Source organism: Pungitius pungitius, chromosome 17 (assembly GCF_949316345.1).
Source record: "Pungitius pungitius chromosome 17, fPunPun2.1, whole genome shotgun sequence".
NCBI classification, from domain to species: Eukaryota; Metazoa; Chordata; class Actinopteri; order Perciformes; family Gasterosteidae; genus Pungitius; species Pungitius pungitius.
The window spans coordinates 4,681,798-4,703,318 of record NC_084916.1 but is presented as its reverse complement, the minus strand read 5'-3'; the positions used below and the strand labels follow the sequence as shown (position 1 = coordinate 4,703,318).

Genomic DNA, 21,521 nt, shown 5'->3' with positions numbered 1-21,521 from the left:
ACCATTATATTTGCTTGTAGTACATTTATCAAATATAAATGTACAATATAATACAAACAACATAGTGTACCTATAATGTATAGCAGAATGTTAACATGGAATGGAAGTGGTTCAAAGTGGCCGTAGGTGGGAGGGCGCAAATTTTAGTATCGCCTAGGGCAGTGTTTCTCAACTGGTGGGTTGCGACCCACTAGTGGGTCGCAGGCCTTTGCATGGGAAAATTTAAAAAAAAAAATTTCATCCTGTGATTTTATTTTGAAGGGACTTTTTGTAATGCAGCGGAGTTTTTTTTCCGGCTCGTCCGTCCATGTTTTCCATCAGCGCGGCAATTAGAACGAACGCGGAAGCCTCCCCCCCGTTGACGATCGAATTGGGTCACGGCTTGTCGTTAAGGGGTAAAGGTGGGTCCCGGAGCCAGACAAGTTGAGAACCACTGGTCTAAACCTACCTACCACATTCTATCCTATCACACCACTTACCTCACTGCTACAATACACAGGGTCACAGCCACTGGCTTCTAACCTAGTGTGTGTAACAGAGGTTTTTCCTACGGGTGTGTGTAGACCCCAGGGTATCTTACCTCGCCCTGCTCCACATCGCTCTTTGGGTAAGTACTTGAAACACAGAGCTGGGTGTACAATATACCACAGTTTTAACAAACAACATAATCCACATATTTTTTTAAGTCTCTTAAAACCTCTCAATGTCTAAGTCTCTCAATCTCTCTCCCAACACAACCTTTTTGCAAGCTCTCACAAACAAACATTTTATTGAGTAGAGCCGCGCTGGATTGGCTGGAGAAGCACCTGGCCACGCCCGCATCGTCAGCAGCAACTCACCACACCTGTGAAGAACCGATTGGAACAGACACAGGGAGGAGAAAACACAAACAGCAGCCGGACGTAACAGTGGCTTCCGGTCGAGAAGCGTGGAACTCAGGCGTGGGTTGAGCATCGAGCTGCGCCGTAACTTGTTGGAAAAACAATAAGGGAGGAAATTTAAAAAGAAGCATCGTTAGGAATTGTTAGACTTAGGATAGAGGTAGTGAGGGAGGAATTTTGCGGGAGTATCGGCCGACGGCCTGTATAGGTCCGGTACACGATACACCTGCAGAGTTTTCTATCATGGCAAACATGCAGGAGGATAGCAGTTGCAGTATGGATGGTTTGGATCAAGATGATGGAAGCTGGCAGATTAGGAGAATAAATAAAGCAAAGCGGACTAGAGGGATGAAAGAAAGTGAGGAGAAATGGAATGTTGTTGTTAGGTTTGAAGAGCCAGGGGTGAAGAGTTTGGATCCACTAAAACTGACAAAAATAATTAAGAATCAGGTTGGCGAGGTCAAGTATGCTAGAATTCTTAATGATGGAAATTTATTAATTGGATGCAACTCTGAAGAGCAGGCTGGAAGAGCGTTAAAGATGCAAGCTGTGGGGAAAGTAGTGGTAGTAAAGGTGGTGAAAGTGGGTGAGGTAGGGAAGGAGTGATCTATGGGATTCCTTTAGCAATTGAGGTGAAGGAGCTGGTTAAGCATTTAAAAGAAAGATGTGAATCTGTTCAGAGTGCAAAACGTCTAACCAAGGGGGTTGAGAAGAAAGAAACCGAGTCAGTTCTGATACAGTTTAACTCAAAAGAATTGCCCACAGAACTTTACTTTGGATTTATGAGATACAGGGTAAGAGAGTTCATGCATAAGCCAATGAGATGCTACAAGTGCCAAAAATTTGGCCATGTAGCTAAAATGTGTAGGGGGAAAAAAAGGTGTGCTAAATGTGGTGGGGAGCATGACTATGGAGAATGCGGTGAGGGGGTAATACCTAAATGCTGTAATTGTGGAGGGGAGCACAGTGCGGCCTTCTGGGGCTGTGAAGCAATGAGAAAGGAGTCTGAGATACAGAATGTGAAAAGGAAGGATAGGGTTCCTTATACAGAAGCAGTTAAAAGAGTGGAGCAAGCCAAGAGAAGTAATGAAGAAAGTGTTAGAGAGGAAATAGGAACAGTGAATGCATGGACTCAGAGGCAGGAACGTGTTAGGGATGAGGAAAGGAAGGTGAGGAGGGATAGTAAGAGAGACTTGGTTATCTTTATTGCAGGGGTAATTAATGCAACAGCTGAAGCCAAATCCAAAACAGAAAGGATTCAAATCATTGCAAAGGCAGCAATGCAGCATTTGGGCATGCTAGACCTAAAATGGGAAGAAATAAGGGATTGTCTTGCCGTTCATTCAAGCCAAGAAATAGGTAAAGGGTGATCATATCTATTATGTTCATTCTACATTGGAATGCAAGGAGCTTATTAGCAAATGGCCAAGATTTTAAACAATACATAGACAATAAAAGTGAAAAGCCCGATATAATGTGTATTCAGGAAACATGGCTAAAACCCAGATTTGACTTTGTTTTAAATAACTACGTTATCATTAGACGAGATAGGGAGCAAAGTAGCGGTGGGGGGTGTGCCACCTTTATAAGGAAGGGTGTACCTTATAGGGTGTTGGGTACAGGGAAGGAACAAGAATATGTGGTAGTGGAAGTATGGGCAGATAGAAAGAAAATAGTAATAATAAATTATTATAATCCTTGTAAACAGCTAGAAGTAAAAGAAATGGAGGAAATAGAAGGCCAGGATAGGGATAATGTTGTATGGTGTGGAGATTTTAATGCTCACAACACATTGTGGGGGGGGGATAAGACAGATAATAACGGACAGGTGATTGAGGAGATAATGAATGATAGGAAGTTAGTGTGTATGAATGATGGTAGAAAGACTAGGATAGATGTTAGATCGGGCAGGGAGTCAGTATTAGACCTTACACTTGTGTCTAGCAGGCTGGCTTTAAAATGTGAGTGGGAAGTGTATAAAGACGGCACTTTTGGAAGTGACCACTACCCAGTCATATGTAAACTGAATGTTGAGGTAAGGGGGAGCACAGAAGTTCGGTATGGAAGGTGGATGTTCAATAAGGCAGACTGGGAGAGATTTATAGAAATAAGTGATTCATATTTTAGGTCAGATCAGGAAACAATGGATGTTGAAAGGAACGAAATCGAGGTGAGGCAGAGTATTTATATGGCTGCAAGTGCTACAATACCAAAAAGCTCAGGTAAACTTGTAAGGAAAGCGGTTCCATGGTGGTGTAGTGAATGTAAGGAGGTAGTTAAGGAGAGAAACAGAGCATTTAGAAGGTTAAAAAGAACTCATAACTTTCAACATATGATAGAGTATAAACAAGCACAGGCAGAAGTGAGAAGGACAATAAGGCAAAAGAAAAGAGCATACTGGAGGGGATATTGTAGTAACATCGGAAGCAATACTAATATAAAGGATGTGTGGGGAATGATCAGGAAAATGGAAGGTAATAAGAGAGAGTGGAATTATCCAATTCTTTCAGATGGGGAGCAGCTGGCTATGTCGAACTTAGAGAAAGCAGAAATGATGGCGAATACTTTGAGTAAGGTGCATAGTTCCAGTAATCTATCAGAAGAAGAAAGAATGGGTAGGGAAGAAACAAGGAGGGTATATGCTGAGAATATCCAAAAGAAAGGGAAGTTAGATGATAAATATAATGTTCCATTTACAATGAGAGAGTTAAGAAATGCATTAGATAAATGCAAGAATTCAGCTCCTGGCCAAGATGAAATATGCTATAGCATGGTAAGGCACTTAAGTAATAAAGGGATAGAGAAGGTTCTAAATCTATTTAATAAAGTGTGGGAGGAGGGAAAGATTCCTACTGGATGGAAAGAGGCAGTTATTTTACCAATAAGAAAACCGGGGAAAGATGCTAGTAATCCAGCAAGTTATAGACCAATAGCTTTAACGTCTCACTTGGGTAAATTAATGGAAAGATTGGTGAATGGAAGGCTTATGCACTTTATGGAAGAAACGGGGCTGATGGCTAGCTGTCAGAGTGGATTTAGAAAAGGAAGAAGTACGATTGACTCAATCATATGTCTTGAGGATGAAATAAGAAAAGCTCAGGTAAAGAAAGAGACTGTTGTGGCAGTATTTATAGATGTGGAAAAAGCATATGATATGCTATGGGTAGAAGGTCTCTTAATCAAAATGCACATACTAGGAATTGGGGGAAACATGTTTAACTGGGTAATGGACTTCTTATATAATAGAAGCATTCAGGTGAAAATAGGAGGAGCAATATCTAGAAGGTGTTTCGTAGAAAATGGGACGCCACAAGGTAGTGTGGTGAGTCCATTGCTGTTCAATATAATGATTAATGATGTGTTTTCTAATGTTCAGCCAGGAATTGGAAAGTCATTATTCGCAGATGATGGTAGCTTATGGAAAAGGGGGAAAAATGTGAAATACACACTGAAGAAGGTGCAGGAAGCTCTGACGTCAGTAGAGGATTGGGGAAGGAAATGGGGTTTTAGATTTTCAATTGAGAAAACTAAATATATGTGTTTTACTAAGAGGAAAATATACGAAAATATAACCTTGAAGTTGTATGGTAAGAATTTGGAAAGGGTGCAAGGTTTTAAATTTCTTGGTGTGGTATTTGATCCTAGACTTACGTGGAGGAACCATGTGGCAAGTATAGTAGACAAATGTAAAAAGGTAATGAATGTAATGAGATGCCTGGCTGGAACAGAGTGGGGAGCAGACGTAGTCTCCTTGAAGCAAATATATATATATTTAATTAGAGCAAGAATTGAATATGGGTGTTTGGTGTATGGATCTGCAGCCAAGTCAGTGCTAGCCAGATTAGATGTAATCCAAGCTAAGGCATTGAGAATATGTACAGGAGCCGTGCGAACTTCTCCAGTATGTTCATTGCAGGTAGAAGCAGGAGAAATGCCATTTGATCTGCGAAGAAAGCAGCTTCAGGCGAATTATTGGGTAAATCTGATGGGTCAAAAGGGGGATCACCCAGTGAACAGGACAATTCAGACAAGCTGGGAAAGAGAGATGGCAAGACTGTCAAGTTTTGGATGGACAGGGGAGGCAGTGGCACAGGAAATGGCTATAAAAGATAAGAACTTTTGCCCAGGGGTAATGTGGCCGGCAGTTCCTATATGGCTATTAGAGGCCCCAAAAACCGATTTAGAGATACTTAAAATTAAGACGGATAATCCTGAGGCAAACTTAGTATATGCAGTCCAATGTCAGATAATGGAGAGATATCAGGAACATATTAGCATTTTTACAGATGGTTCGAAAGATCAAACAACCGGTGCCACAGGAGCAGCTTTTATTATTCAGAGGTGGAAGGTCCAAGATTTTAAGAGAACGTCAAATTTTTTAAGTGTATTCACAGTGGAATTATATGCAATCTTGATGGCAGTGCAATGGACTGAGCAGATTCAGAACCAAAAAGTATTGATATGTAGTGACTCTGTGTCAGCTATCAGTAGTATCGGGAAAGGGTCGTCAAAGAGGCGGCAAGACCTTGTATATGAGATTTTAATAGCAATTAGAGATGTGAAAAGGAGAGGGGTAGAAATTTCGTTTATGTGGGTTCCAGCTCATGTAGGCATTACGTATAACGAAAAGGCTGATAAATTGGCGAAAAGGGCTGCTCAAAAAGAGGCTATAGAGGTCAATTTAAATCTATCTAAGGCAGAAGGTAAAAGTGTAGTGTGGCAGGAAACAATGCTAAAGTGGCAGCAAGTATGGGAGCAGGAAGCCAAAGGGAGGCATCTATTCAGGGTACATGCTACGGTTAATATCAATAAAAGCAGAGGGGGGAGCAGTCGTAAAGAGCAGGTTATTATGGCTAGAATGAGAATTGGTCACACAGGATTGAACAGCACTTTATATATTATAGGAAAGCATCAGAGTGGCCTGTGCTCATGTATGGAACCTGAGACAGTGGAGCATGTGTTGATGTTGTGTAGGAAGTATGACCGGCAAAGGCAGGAGCTATTCTCAGGACTGAGAGGAATTGGCGTGGAAGATCTAACTCTGGAAAATATTCTAGGAGTAAGCGAGTGGGGAAAGAACTGTCTTTTTAAATTTTTAAGAGATGCTGGAGTGTATGACAGAGTGTAAAGTAATAGTGGGATAGGCCCATAGATGGCAGCAATGCAACTTATTGGATGCCGGCTGCCGTAAAATCCCAAAGAAGAAGAAGAAGAAGAAGACGTAACAGTGATCAAGACTGAAAGGCTGTCACTTTTAATCCCATTTCTGTTTGATTTAATCCGTTTGACCTCAATTACTTTCGCATTAGTTACGTTTGTTTTAACATCGTCCTCTGATACATTGACTGGGATCCCTGAGACGACTCCCCTGACTAGTTTTTTGTCACCAGCCATGGAACATTGCACTTTCTTGCTATTTATTGTATTCATCCTAATTGCTCTCCCTTGTTGTCCTCCATTCCTGCACATAATCAGCAATGATCCATTTCTCAGCACTTTAGCACTCTTTATCTCTCCAATTTCCTTATGTATAGATCTAGTGAGTCGGATTGGATTCCACTCACCAAAAGAAGCCTCTTCTTGCGTCAGTTTAACGATGACCTTGTATTTATCCCTCCTCCTCTCTTGTTGCTTCTTCTCTTTGAACATACTCACTATCATCCGATTGGTCGCTTTGAATCTTTAGACGTTTCTTCTTCCGAACTGTCTCCCACTCTCTGTCCTTCCAGCCACCTAATTCCATCTCGCCCGACTCGCTTCCTGCTCCGTCACTTCCCTCTGCCATCTCCCGGTCCACGCCTCCAGTCCACCAGTCCCCGGGCGTGTGCCTTCTCCCCCCTGCCTCAGGTTTGAATTGGCGGATCGCAACCAACTTGACTAGGTGCATACTTTTTGCAGATTCATGGTGCTGCTTAGCCATGGTTAGAATTGTTGGAATGCATATATGCATTATGCAATGTGTCCTTGGGCAAGACACTTGACCCTAGCATTGCTCCTCTAGCTGTGACATGTAGTGTTAGAGCACTTTGAGTGGTCAGAAGACTAGAAAAGACCAGAAAAGCGCTGCACAAGTCCATTTACCAAGTTCATTTAGTTTGAATGAAAAACATTCTGTCTCCCAAACCCCCTCACCCAATTCCATTATTTCAAAATAAAAGCCTCAATGATTATCTGTACCTCAACCATAGGTACACCACAATTGCTTTCAAATACTAGTACAACTAGTACTTACTTCTTCTACTGCTAGATCCACAATTACAACTATAACTTGTACTAAACCTTATATGACTACAAAAAATGTACTTTTTAATTCTCAGCTTCTCCTGTTTTTATTCTTACAGCAATGTTTAGAATTAATTTCAGCTTTTTTCATTTCTGTATTTTAACCCTCCTGTCATGTTGCGGGTCAAATTGACCCGTTTCAAAATTTGAAAATCTAGGAAAAATATTTGAAAGTACTTTTTTTGTATGAAACTTCTTCTGCTTGGCTTAATTAGGGTAACCAACGTAAAAAAAATAAAATCATGCATTTGAAACCCCCCCTGCAGGTTTATATTACAGAGATGATGTTCGGGTCAATTTGACCCGGCAGTGAATGTGGAGGCTATAAGGGGTCAGAAGTGTCAAGTTTAGACCATTTCTTTCTTTGAAAATGTGAGACTGTCTTTCTTATTCACTCTTCACCACATTTCTCTCTCTAACACCACCACACACACACACACACACACACACACACACACTTGTTCACAGCCCCACATATAAAGTTGTCCACATTTCAAAGTGTTTGTTATTGGAACCAATCTTTGTCCTGCACTTATGTGCCCATCCCCCCACGTGAACAAGACGTGCGTCTCAGATGCACTTCTTTTCTAATGGCCCCCACCTGTACAAGAAATAAATATACTATTTTGGTGGGAAAACCCCGGCCACATACAAAAGGGTTGCTGTGGAATCTTACAAACATTACACTCTGAAGAGCATGCATACAACTCAGCAGCTCAGTAAAAAACTATAAGCAAAAAAAGAATGACGGCCCTGGAGGCTCTGGATAACGCATGCACCACATGTGCAAGACTGGGCCAATGTTCCTAATATTACAAGGGTAGTGTATCATAAAGTGATGCTTTGGCAAGAGATTGATTGCAGGATAAAGGTGCTTGAAAAGCCGATGATGATCTTCGATTAAATGTTTGAGGTAAATTGTCATGCCTTCTGACAGAACTGGTGAAAATACAATGTTCACTATCTGTAGAAGTAAAAGTAGAAGTTGCCAGTGTTTATCCCGTGTCTGCACCAAATCACCAAATATCAGAGGCATATTGCGTAATAAGCACCAAGACTGTAGGGCATTAAACCCCAAATGATTGCTTGCATCAAACAACTTTACCCTTTGTGGATGGTTTCGCTGCTGATTGTAACCAGTCAAAAGCATGTATTCTACCAGCAAGTTGATTGGCATTTTAGAAGTTGTTCTGAATGACCTCAAACTGGCCAACTCCTTCTAAAATGTCATGCATTATATCTACAGAAAAATAGTTTGCTGTGTTGAAGTAGTGAAGTGAATTTAACAGACAACTGCGTTTCTCAGTACAACTTCTGGGTCATCTTCGCAGAATACAATTTGAAAACAATGTTTCTCAAAGCACTAAATGACTCCACAAAGCCAAGCAGACAGCGCAAGCCGAGCTTATCCCCAGTGACCTGAACAATTGTGCCATGAATCACATGTTTAAACATGGGAAGCGTAAGTCCCTCTGTCTCCAGTACTTTCAGACCATTGACGAGTGGCTCAAGTATCAAATTAAAGCCACATAACGCTTGATATCCTGTGCGTGAAAAAGAGCACTCAAATGAATGTTAATCAAAGACGAATTAAAGATTGGAGCAACATTTCTTACCGTAAAATATATTGCACCTAATTTGTGTAAAGCCTTTTTAGAGCGCAGGGGATTTGCAGTTTCAAAGTCGTCATAAAATAACTGAATCTGCAAGGCATTTTTATCTTTAAAAAGGGTGGCATCGCTTCAGTCTGCATACACTTCAGGCATGTTCCTGGTCTTTAACATATCTGAACATTGTGGATGTTTCAAAATTATCTTTAGCGTTCCCAAAATGGGAACATATGCAAATGTGTCCGTTACAATAACTTGGTCATACGTCCCAGTAACCTTGTTGTGAAGTGTTTGTTTCGTTGAGACTCAGAATTGAAGGGTGTGAATGGGTTTGCTCATTTTTTGAAAGCGTGTTCTATTTTATTCTCAGGATTCAGGAATCAGGAATTAGGAAACGTTTATTGCCATAATATGTTGGACATACATGGAAATTGTCTTGACAGAAGACAGTACAATAATGACGACATAGTGCAGATAAGATAAAAATAAAATAAAAGTATAATAAAATATATGCTATGGGTTAGTACGCTAAAAACTAAAGCTATGGGTTAGTAAGTTAGAGGAGATAAGATAAAATTAGAAATAAAGATAAAGTGCACCAGCTAAACAAAGTGACAAGTGACAAGTGAAAGTGACACAGTGAATGAATGAACATGGGAGTCAGAGTCAGTCAGTGTCATTGTCTTGTGTAAAGCTACATCTTTAGCCTGGTTATGAATCTCAAAAAACACTTCCTCCATGGATGAGACCAAACTATTTACAGCAGACTGACCTGGTGTTTACATGTTTCCTAAAACCTGAAAAAGTACCAAACACAGAACCACATCCAGTCTGAGAACATTTAAGACAACATTTTTTATTCAGGCAATTAACCATGAGCAAAACGTAAATGCCTAACAAGCGTATTTGAACAAGTTAACTCGGCCTGACAAACAAAACACTTGATGATGATACTAATGAAGCAACCTTGCTCTAACTTTGGCCACACAAGGACTCTCTTTGACTTTGCCAACATCAATATTGTACACAGTAGTTTGGATGAACGTGTACGTGTTGTGTAGCATGGTGTTGTATGATGTGCACAACACCAAATGTGCCTTGAACAGTTCATCAAAAGCACCCAGAGAAGAGGTTCACCTGCAAGGTTTGGCATTCTTGTCAAGGATGATGAAGAACTGGTGGATCAGATTCTTCCTCGCTCCAACAGCCAGGAGGTAGGGTTGAGTAGTCGAAGCGATGGCATCAAGGTGCTCTTGGATGTTTGTTCCAGTCTGAAAAGACAAACGCACATGAAGAGACAATTAAATTGTTGTAATTACAACAATTGATTTATAATTTCAAATTCCTGTCATAAATTGGTAAAAAGTACCAACCTTCTTGAATGCCACCAGATACGTCTCTGCTTGGGATGCAGACAGCTTTCCTGGTTTCTTCTGACCCTGAGCAGAAGGTGGTATCAGGTGCAGCAGCAGTAAAACCAAAGACAGGTCACTGTCCCAACCTGCAACACAGGTTTGTTGTTAACACACCAGCAGAAATGCCAAATTATATTTAAATCTCAATCCAGTTTACATACTACGATGATATGCAATTGTTTACACATGTTGATATATTTCAAGTTTAAGTACAATAAAACAAGCTCACTGTTGGATGGAAGCTTTCTGCATTCTTGGATGATCTTTTCCTTGAATGTGGTTGGCTCTCCAGAAGCTTGCTTGATTCATCCTCTCCAAACATCAGAATGAAATCCTGTTCAACCTAGGGTGGGGATGTTGGAGGATAGTTTCAAAATGTGATAACACAACCAAACAAAATTGTTAGTTGTGTTGTCATTTACTGTGTGTCCAATACGTCAGATATTTACCAAGCCTTGGACAGCTTTAAAACGTGGAAAGTCGGAGAATATGTCACTGGATTGCTGGGGGTCAAGGATCGCTTTGCGGCGAGAGACAAAATGTCAGTTTCATCTTCTTCTTGATTGTGTCTCCATCAGCTGAATGTTTCATCAATGAAATGGCTTCTTTGCATTCATCGTCGCTCAGGGCACTCTGGAACAAGCTCAGACTCTCGGCTGACAGCTGGTCCCAGACATCTGATCAGCAGATGGTCCTTTGGCTGATTCTACACAATATGAAAAATACCCTGTTATCAATACTGATTACAACCATGTGCAAATATGGAATGTTTCATATTGGCTGGATAAAACATCATGTGCAACGAAAAGGCCATCACTGATCATCATACATTCTTCCAGTATTACCTCCCAGTGATGATCGTGTGTCTTTAGCAGTGCATCTCTGAATAGTTTAAGATACCCAGTCCCACTCTCGCCATCATAATAATGCTCCTTGGAGAAGATGAAAGGATAACAAGACACTTCATTAATAACATTTAAAATTGAAAAAGATATTCTGGTAGAAATCAAACTGTTTAAATAGAGCATTTCACAACCACATCCTTTACTGCGTTAAACTTACATATCCTTTCTTAGCATAAGGGTCACCGGGGGAGGGGAATAATGCCACAGTTCCTTTGGCATACATTTCTTTCAGCTTTCTGGGTGGTGATGTAGGCTACTGCAAGGTTAAAGAAGAAAATATTTTTCACCAAATTTAGGGAATTTAATGAGATTGAGATCACAAGGGCTAAGTAAGAAACAATAAATTGCCAATTTTTCTGTCAGGTCAGCTGCTAGTATGTTCATCATTTTCCTTCTGCTTTCATCCACTTGGTTCGGAGGTATTCATTTATTATTAGTTCCCCACCAGGTTTTGAGGTAAGAATGGATTCCACCAACTTAAACACAATGAAAAACAATTTGCTGTTGATGTTAGGAGTATATCCAATGCAAAAGTCACTAGAAACCCAAATCAACAATAGCCAACCAATGTAATTTAGGGACTCCTGTACATTATCAAGCATAAACGTATTGTAATTTACTTGGAGAAAAAAAATGCTTAAAAAATACTTTACATGAAGAAATATGACAACATTTTTCATATTGTTGCAACCCCCCCTGCAGTACCTCCGCAGACCCCCTGTTGAAGACCTCTGAGTTAAACGTTTATTGACAGGTCATAACTGCAATTCACAATTTACAGTGTTAGTGACGGGGCAGTCCATTCCTATAAAAAGAACTCAGGACTCAGGTGATTGACATCCAGTTGCAGAACGCCTGATGGCGCTGTGACAGCAGGACCGCGGTGATGATGAGCGGAGCATCTCAACGCTGATTGGCTGTCGCGACAGCTAGAAACACACAATATGTATTTCCGGTCACTATTTCAAAATCAAAATACCACAATCAACGCCTAGCGATTTCAAAGGTAAAGTTTGAAGTGAAAATTAAATCAACTAACCTCAACGACAGAGCAACAATTAGCAGTTTTATGTAAAACAATGAAACAATTTGAAATGGACAAAAAGAATATATTCATCTCTGCCACTAGATGGCGACCTTTACTACAAAATAACAAATCATGGCCTTCTGTGTCCTTGTGTGACCTTATTGATTCTCAAAACAGTTTCATCTATGGAAATAATATCACATGATCATTATTATAAAAAAGTTATTATCAATTAGTGTATTGTGTACAATAGAAATAGACAAAGCACACAGCGAGATCATCTTTGTTTTAATCACTTAGTTTAACACAGAGAGACCAGACAAGTGTTATTACATTATTTTAACAAGCAACGTGTCTTTTAAAGTCAGTACAACTCCTTTCTATTCAACACGTTCACCATATAGGTTATTTTACTTTATATGGAGCAATGTATTGTAGGTTTAGAGGCAGCTGGAGACACCTTATTACTGCTCATCATTGATTATTTAACCACAGAAATCTTCTTTGACTCCAGAGGAATGTGGCAAAGCGAGGAGGGCAAGAAGCTTCAGTGGCGAGGCAGAGATCCAAGTTGTGTTTGCCATAATATGCACATCGTGGCAGAAGCGTCACACACTAGAAACCAAAACCAAACCAACGGCCTCATCAGGTGATTTCCCATAAACGGCACAGAGGGAAGAGCTGTTCGCTGTGGGACTGGTCCCGACTCCTGAAAGAGATGCAGCCGTAAAGGCCTCATGAACTGTGACCTACAGACAGTGTGAGAATGAATCAGGTTGCATTCTGGGAAGATTTGGTGTGATTCCTGACTTCTGCCTCTTCCAGAGAATAAGTCTTATCTGGAGAATTTAGGTTAATAAAACAATTAATAGCCCAAAATAGAAAAACATATATTTTCCTTTTTTTTACTTGCATGTGATAAAATGATGAGCTGTGTGTGTGTTTTACAGCGAGACATGTTTGTGTGTCTGACACGTCCAAACAACAAAGGAGCACACAAGATGGCAGCATGCAGGTGTCCTCAGAGGGAGGGCGAGGCTCAGTGGCAACTCAAACAAGTACGTGTTACATTTTATTTCATGTGTATCTTCGTCTAAGAGCTTTTAACACTAAAGTGTTGTGTCTTTGCTACATTTGATCTCTTTGTAAAAGGAACGATCTCCTATTGAATAAAGACTCTGAAGACAAAGCAGTCAGGCTTCTGCTCGGTGAAGTTTAGGTTCCTCATTCTGCTGTTGGCAACTTTTAATTTGCAGACAAAGCAGAAAAACACAAGTAATTCAAACAGTAAAACCATCAGACAGTTTTTCACAACACAAAACAGAGAAAATGACATAATTCAGACATGAGAAACCTCACAGAGAAATGCTCAGATTAGATTAGCAGATTACAGCAAGGATCATCTCTGTGCTCCCTTTAATGGGGTTGAATCACTTCTCTTTGCTGTATTTCAGAACCATGAAACACAGCAAGTACGACTGATTTCAGCAGCTTGTAGACTGACTGGGTTTGACTTTCAGTCAGAAGCTAAAAGAACTGATAACGTTCTCAGTCAAAGATCATTCATTGTGTATCATTGGGATGTTTTACTGTACTCTCACTCTGAGTCTGATGGAAATAACAGCAGCTTTAGTCTCACGTTTGGATGATGGTGATACACTTTTCACAAGTGAAGGGTTGCATTTTATCATTTTATTTTATAGTTGTTAACAAAGAGCTGGGATGTCCCTGGTGGACTACACAGTGTTTTAGGAGCTTTACAAAGTATCTCTGAATATTTAGAACGTACTTGTGTGAGGAGCAGAGCTGAGTTTGTGGCTTCCAACCAGGAAGGATTTCACAAATCTTCTTTGGTTCTGCCATCGACTCTAGTTTGGTGTAAATAAATTAAATCATGAACAGGAGGAAGCTGAAAGACGTCAAGAGAACACACTGAGACATATTTGTGTCATAATCATGTAAAATCTATATAGAAAACACACACTTGTTAGAAGTCATATGACTGCATATATATATATATATAGTACATAAAGAATATGTAAATAAGCCGTGTGAGGCGCATGTCTCTTGTCCTCTGTTCAGTCTGAATGAAGTGTCCCCTTCCTACAACAACCTATCGTCTTTGATTCCACCTAGTTACTGATGACAATAAACAAATGCTGGCTTCTGATTGGTCAGAATTGAGCTGTGGCAGGACATTGAAGTCAGCGGTCCTCCTCCTCCTCCCTCAGTTGGGGACTGATCCTGGAACAGAGCGGACCGTGAAACCTTTTCTCCTTCCCGGTACAACAAGCGGAACTAGAGAATGGGACGTCTCGGTGCGCAGAGCTCGGTTCTGGCTCTCCTGATGATAAGCCTTCACGCCGCTGCACCACGTAAGTTAACGCTTTGTTTAATTGTAGAAGTTTCGTGTCCTCATAGGCTGCAGTCATCAGGTGAAGTGTCTCTGATGTCTCGATGACGTCAGAGAAAGTTGTAAAAAGTAACAAATGTTGTCAAAGTGCGCGCGTGTTTCGTCTCGTGAGTTTGTGTAAAGGACAGAAGTGTGTTTGTCTCACTCTGCTGTCTCTGTCTTCGGGACATTAAACGGAGGGACCGCTCTTGAAGCAGCATGACGCGGCACGTCACAGATGACGTCACACGGACGCTGTTTGGTCAATCTGGACCGATGAATCAGTCATCAATATTCCTTGTCGATATCAGCTTGTTGTCTCATGAGTGAGAAAAAAGAAGTGAACAAATGTCAAACTCAGTCTGAGCTCAAAGTTGATTTTAAACTCTTTAGTTTGTGTCTCAGTCACAAAAACAACAACTTATCCATCTGAATCCAGTGAGTTTAGCTCATGTGTTTATATTAAAAAATGCTATCAGCTGAAATATTTGATATTTAGACTTTATTGATGTCAGAATGAGCCTCAAACGTCCAGCATCTCTCTGCAGTATTTGATGCATTATCAGGAAATAGATTTATTCTCTGACAGATTAAAAAACATTTTTTTTTTTATTTTTTTTTTATTTAACCTTTTTTTTACCAGGTAAAAGTCCCATTGAGATCGAGATCTCATTTTCAAGGGCGACCGGGCCAAGAAGGCAGCAGCACACGTCGTTAAAAAACAGCCATAAAATACATATACATGACATGAGTAAAACCACAATACAAATTAAGTTAAAAACTAAAATACAAAGAAAAAATGGTCAAAAGCAGAGGCACCGTTCAATAGATTTCTGTTGTCTGTCCATTTGGAGACGTCGGAAAACATTAAAAGATACAAGTTGAGACAATTTCAGGTCAGCCTGGAGATTGTTCCATGTTGATGGGGCGGAAAAACTGAATGCTTTTATCCCCAATTCAGTCCGCACTCGTGGAATGTACAAGCAGTAAATGTCGCTGGACCTTAAAGCGTACCGGTTCTCTGCTCCACGGAGGAGTGAACATAGATAAGACGGGACCATACCGAGGAGAGCCTTGTAGATCAAGGACAACCAGTGAGTTTCTCTCCGAGTGCTCAAAGATGGCCACCCAGACGTCATATAAAGCTGACCGTGATGTGTGAGGCGACCACAGCCAGTGAAAAACCTCAGTGCTCTGTTATTATACAGTGTCCAGAGCTGCTAGGCTTCTGGACGAAGCACATTTATACAGCACGTCTCCATAGTCGGCTAACGGTCAACGTCAAAAAGTTGACGAGACGAGCAGTTTACGCGCTCTCAAAGAGAAACACGAGCGATTTCTGTAAAAGAAGCCAAGTCTTAGTGTTAGTTTTTTAATCAGGTTTTCAATATGTAATTTAATTTTAGTGACCAGTGCTGAAATAAAAACACATAAATATGACTTTTATGAATTCAGACACAGATGACATTAGAGGATTGTGAAACATAATTCAAAACTCTCATTTTACTGTGCTGAGACTTTTAAATAATATTCTAATCTTCTTAGATTCTTTTCATCATGCTGATAGAAAGTAAAATAGATCAGTAACATTTAGACATAGAAGGAATTTGACATGGTGTTTGGTGCATAACATTGGACAGTAAGACAATGAGACAAATAACATGCAAGAGAAATGGAATATTTAATTTACAAACTTACAATTTAACTCGGCAGTATAAAATCAAAGGCTGAAGGATAAGGGGATATAGAATAAAAAAGAAAAGCTGAAATGAAAGTAAAACATCAAGTGCACCAGTGAACAGATCACCAACTGTGTTGTATGTGAAAGTGAAGGCAGCGACCAGTGAAAAAAAAAATGTCAGTCAGTCACAAATCACTGAGGAGACGTTTCTTACATATAAATCTGTGTCCATGTGTTTATACTTTAGTTTTTTATAAAGATATTCTAAAGTTAAGCTTAAATATAGAAATACACAAGAAGCTGGTCAGATTAGTTTGTTGTTTCTTGACGGTTGAATCCAAAAAAGAACAGAATGAATAAATATTATAAACATATAAAATATAAACGGCAATAAAAGATCCAATAAATGACCTTTGAACTTGTTTGTGCTGCTACTTCACTTCAAGAAACTCAGAGTTCAAAGTTAATGTTTAAAACCTCACAAGAAGAAACGTCTGAGGTCACAATTTATGACATAAAATAGTTTGATGTAAACGATCAAATTAAATGTAAATATAAGGAACATTATACAATAATAATTAATCTGGTTTTACAAACCAGAAATGTCAGAAATGATGATCTAAATATGCAATTTATTTAATATTTCATTTCAGAATATAATGTTTTTAAAAGCTGAATCATCATAAATATCAAAGTAAACATTTATTTGTGTATTTATTGAGTTGTTAAACACAGCAGATGTTATCAGGGTTTCTTGGATGTTCTGTGTTTTTTTAAAATTCTGTTTGCAGGAAAACAACATCATTACTGATTTATTAAAGTGTGACATCAGAAGTGAAAATGATTCCTTTTTGGTTCCAGGGATTCACTCTCTGAAGTATTTCTACACTGCGACCTCTGGAGTCCCAAACTTCCCAGAGTTTGTGTCTGTTGGGCTGGTGGATGAAGTAGAGATTTATCACTATGACAGTAACACCAGGAGAGCAGAACCCAGACAGGACTGGATGAGCAGAGTCACAGAGGATGATCCTCAGTACTTGAAGAGGAACACTGAGATCTTTATGGGCGCCCAGCAGGTCTTCAAAGCCAACATTGAAATAGCAAAACAACGCTTCAACCAAACTGGAGGTTTGTTTATGTTTCACACTTTATGTTTATATTTGTGTCCTTTATGTTAGTACATAAACACACACACACACATTAAACAGTTTGAGGTCTTTTCTTGACTGAAACATTTTAAAGTTTTTTATAAAGTATATAAACATAATGAATACTTTTCCCATTAGATGAGCTTTACTTGATCTCAGGGAGTCGATGCTGCAGTTTTTCATTCCAGGTTTTTATCAGATGACGTCCAACATTTTCTAGTTGAGGTTTCTCACTGAGACGACTTGTTCCTCTTGTCTGTTTGAAATGGTGATGAATGAAATACTGCTCAGTGTTGTTCCCACTAAAGAAGCACTTCCAAGGTTTCATCAGCCTCTCTGACATTTTACACTGTGAACAACTCATGGATTCATTCAAAATAGTAATGACATCATCTGCAAAGACTAGAATAATTAGTGTGAGCCCGAAATCTGGAGTATGATACAGATGAGAGTTCATGAACTAAAGTGTTTATAAGAAACATTCAGTGATTTTAGTGTTGAAACATCAATCAATTAGATGATGAATTATTTATATGAATCATTATAAATGTTGATAATCAGATGATGACTAAAGTCTTTTATCAACCACATATGTCAACATGTTCTCTCTCTCTCTCTCTCTCTCTCAGGTGTCCACATTTACCAGAACATGTACAGCTGTGAATGGGATGATGAGACCAACAAGGTCAAGGGTTATGATCAGTATGGTTATGATGGAGAAGACTTCATATCATTTGACCTGGAGACAGAGCAATGGATTGCTCCTAAACAGCAGGCTGTCATCACCAAACACAAGTGGGATAATGACAGAGCCTGGATAGCACAGGACAAGAACTACCTGACTCATTTGTGTCCCGAGTGGCTGAAGAAGTACGTGAACTACGGGAGGAGCTCTCTGATGAGAACCGGTAGGATCACATGACCTGATGTCCTTCCATGGACACGATGCTCATAGACCTTCTGTTGTTGTCATAGCAACATGTCAGCAACACACAGAGACCCACTGTGTCTCCCACATGTCTCCCCCCTCACCTCCTTCTCTCCTTCACTGCATTCCCTCCCTCACTTCCTCCCTCACACCTGTCCCCACTCTGTCCCTCCATTCTGTCTTTGTCTCTGCTGTGTTTCTGTCCGTCTCGCTGTCTCTTTACTCTCTCACACTGTCCTCCTCCCTTTCTAATCCGTCTCACCCCTCATCATCTGTTTGTCTCCCTTCTTTAAACAATGAAACTTTAGAGACATTTCATTCTTTTAGTAAACTTAAATACATTTTAAATACACTACATCAAAGATGAGTGATATTAATACACATTAAATATTAATAAAGGACCTCTTACCCGTCCCTCTGTTGTGTCTCCAGAGCGTCCCTCAGTGTCTCTCCTCCAGAAGACTCCCTCCTCTCCAGTCAGCTGCCACGCTACAGGTTTCTACCCCGACAGCGCCACCCTCTTCTGGAGGAAAAATGGAGAGGAGCTCCATGAGGACGTGGACCTCGGAGAGGTCCTCCCCAACCACGACGGGACCTTCCAGATGAGGGTTGACCTGAAACTGTCCTCCGTCCCTGCTGAAGACTGGAGGAGGTACGAGTGTGTGTTCCAGCTGTCTGGTGTGGACGAGGACATGGTCACCAAACTGGACAAGACCAGGACCAACACGGGTAGGTCTGAGACCCGGAGCGGTGAAGGAGGGACGCACACCTTCACTTTGTTCACTTTGTGTCTTTTGGATTTGGAAAGTTGTGTTTTCTTACATTTGTTTCATGTCGTTTTTATTTGTAGTCATTTTAAGAATTAAACCACAGCAAGAGTTCTGAACTCTGTTTACTAGTCGACATTAATACACAAATGTGTCAATATTTGGTTCATTTCTTTGTGAATACGTTTCTTTTTCACCATCCTTTTGTAAAGTCATTCCAGGTAAGAGCTTTATTTGAGTCCATGGTGAACTATTGTAATGTGGAACATTGTAGAATCTGCATTCACACAACTACTGGTCCCTTAAAGATGAGTAAATCCTGGGATTAATCCATGTATCCATCAGTGAATCAGACAGAGTCAAGTTTATCCAATATGTGTCTCAGTCATCATGAAGACATGACGTCACATGGTGTGTGTTCAGTGGGTCTTCTTCTCTTGTGACCTGCTTCATCTGTTCATCTTGAGACTCTTTGTTTGTTTTGTGCTCCACAGAGAAACCTGCTGGCTTCACCTTCATCATCATCATCGCTGCTGTGGCTGTTCTTGGCATCATCGCTGCTGTGGTTGGATTCTTGGTGTATAAGAGAAATAGGAACGGTGAGAGAGCCAATCAGAGACCAGTGTTGAGGAGCATTTGATTTTAGACTTTGAGTTGATGCTTTTCATCCAGAATGAGACACTGAAGTCACATGATGTCATGATGTCATCACTAGAAGAAGCAAATTCATATCTTTGTAAGATTTATTACTATGTACATGTTATTAAATCATATTAGCTAATATTCTTAATATGTTTAGTATGATTTACCTTTTAGACAATACTACATTAAGACAAAACTTGTTTTGTACTTGACAGACGCTTAATTGCAATGTAATTAGTTGTTTCTACACATTCTTCAGATAGTAATTTTAAGAGAAAATAGGTATTAAAAACTGAGATTGTATCTACTGGGAGGAAGCTGTTAGAACACTGACACTAAAATTCTTTTTCCTTTTTATTTCAGCCAAACGCTCTTCAGACAAACTCCATTCTTCTACTGAAGGCTCTGAACTCTCTGAGGAACTGAATCCAAAAGCTTGAAGTCAGCGTCCTGCACACAGTGAGTAGCTCCACGTGGGACATGAACTATTCCCAGCTGCTGCTTCACAAAGCTTCCCTCAGTATGAGCACAAGGAGCGTCTCATGTAAAGACACTCTTTGACTTTTTCTACAACAAAGGTGAAGTTTGGTTCCATGAGACGTGAGATTATTAAGAGAAAGACACACAAAGCTTCACATCAGCTCCTCAGATAAAGTCTGATATTTAAAGCTCTTACATTATCTTCTAGGAACTCACTAACACATCTTTATCCAAATGGAGTCATAGTAGTTTGTGGTAAATTATTTAGTTTTCTCTTTTATGTTTTATATGTTTCTCTCTTCAGGTTTATGGGTGAATTTTCCTGTGGATCAACAACCGATGTCTCCACATTCTTCTCCATAAACTGTGAATTTATGGCTTATTCATCTTTCATTTAAACGGTGTGAATCAGGGTTGGTGAACATCTGGAAGCTGTGAGGAAACATTAACAGTGATATTTAATTATTTGGGTTGTTTGATTTTAATAAAAAGTTTGAATTTTCTCTGATGAAATAAAATTAGGATTATTTTAGGAGACGTTTAAATCAATGAAAGCATCAAAGTCCTCACAGACGAGTGTGTTCATCTCAAACTAATCCACCAGATTTACTCTTTGATGCTTCTGCTGTTTGGGTTTCTGGTTGAATCATGTAATAACACACACACACAGAGACACAGACCAAATATAGACATTAGAACATTTATTTTCTGATTGTGTATCTCGTATCTAAGTTTTGCTTGTGTTTTTCTTTACATTGAATTTAACAGGCTGAAGAAAATAATAATTTGAGGGTTTCTGAATAAATCAGTAAGTTTATTGGTGTCTTTTGATCAGTTTAAGTATCATATTATTTAAATTTGGGACACAAGGATTGAAATGTAATTGTATATTTCTTACTGCAGTTTAGGATCGATGGACGTGTTTCTTCTTGGTTTCGTGGGAGTTGAACAGTGAAGCTCTAAATCACTTGTGGTTTTGTAGATGAAGTGGCTCCATTTTCCCTTTTTGTACCTTTGTCTTGCTGTTCAATAAATGCTCCACTGCTCCAGATGTTTGTGTTGTTGTGATTCCATGTGCTTCCCCTCTGTGACTGCAGCCACAATCACATGCATGTTGTTGCTGCCCTTTGACCTCTAAACGTGAGGTTCTTCACTTTACTGCTTTAAAGCATGTGGGAGTTGCTGCAGATGGAAGACTCACATCACCTGAGATCATTTCATCATAACAGAGTAACATTTCTAAATCCTGAGTCTTATCAGCACATGTTGTGGTTGGAGTATCTACAATGATGTGAATATTCAGTGTCCTCTGTTGTCTCTGAGGACAACTGGATGAGTCTTTGACCTGTAGACGTCCAACAAA

General features: G+C 39.8%; 1 protein-coding gene across 1 annotated transcript; it reads left to right on the top strand.

Moving 5' to 3' along the window:
• The first annotated feature begins 14,334 nt into the window (after positions 1-14,334).
• LOC119218712 (H-2 class I histocompatibility antigen, K-K alpha chain-like) lies at positions 14,335-21,209 on the top strand. The gene is made up of 7 exons (XM_062558681.1): positions 14,335-14,495; positions 17,055-17,321; positions 17,971-18,249; positions 18,702-18,998; positions 19,531-19,635; positions 20,042-20,137; positions 20,463-21,209. The coding sequence occupies exons 1-6, from the start codon at positions 14,426-14,428 to the stop codon at positions 20,116-20,118; spliced, it is 1,095 nt and encodes a 364-aa protein (XP_062414665.1). The 5' UTR covers positions 14,335-14,425; the 3' UTR covers positions 20,119-20,137; positions 20,463-21,209.
• The last annotated feature ends 312 nt before the right edge of the window (positions 21,210-21,521 follow it).

Bases quoted from the DNA above. Each gene is read 5' to 3' on its own strand.
- LOC119218712 (XM_062558681.1), top strand. From the start codon at position 14,426: ATGGGACGTCTCGGTGCGCAGAGCTCGGTTCTGGCTCTCCTGATGATA. The intron at 18,250-18,701 runs GTAGGATCACAT...TTGTGTCTCCAG, and splicing joins GAGCTCTCTGATGAGAACCG to AGCGTCCCTCAGTGTCTCTC. The intron at 19,636-20,041 runs GTGAGAGAGCCA...TTTTTATTTCAG, and splicing joins GTATAAGAGAAATAGGAACG to CCAAACGCTCTTCAGACAAA.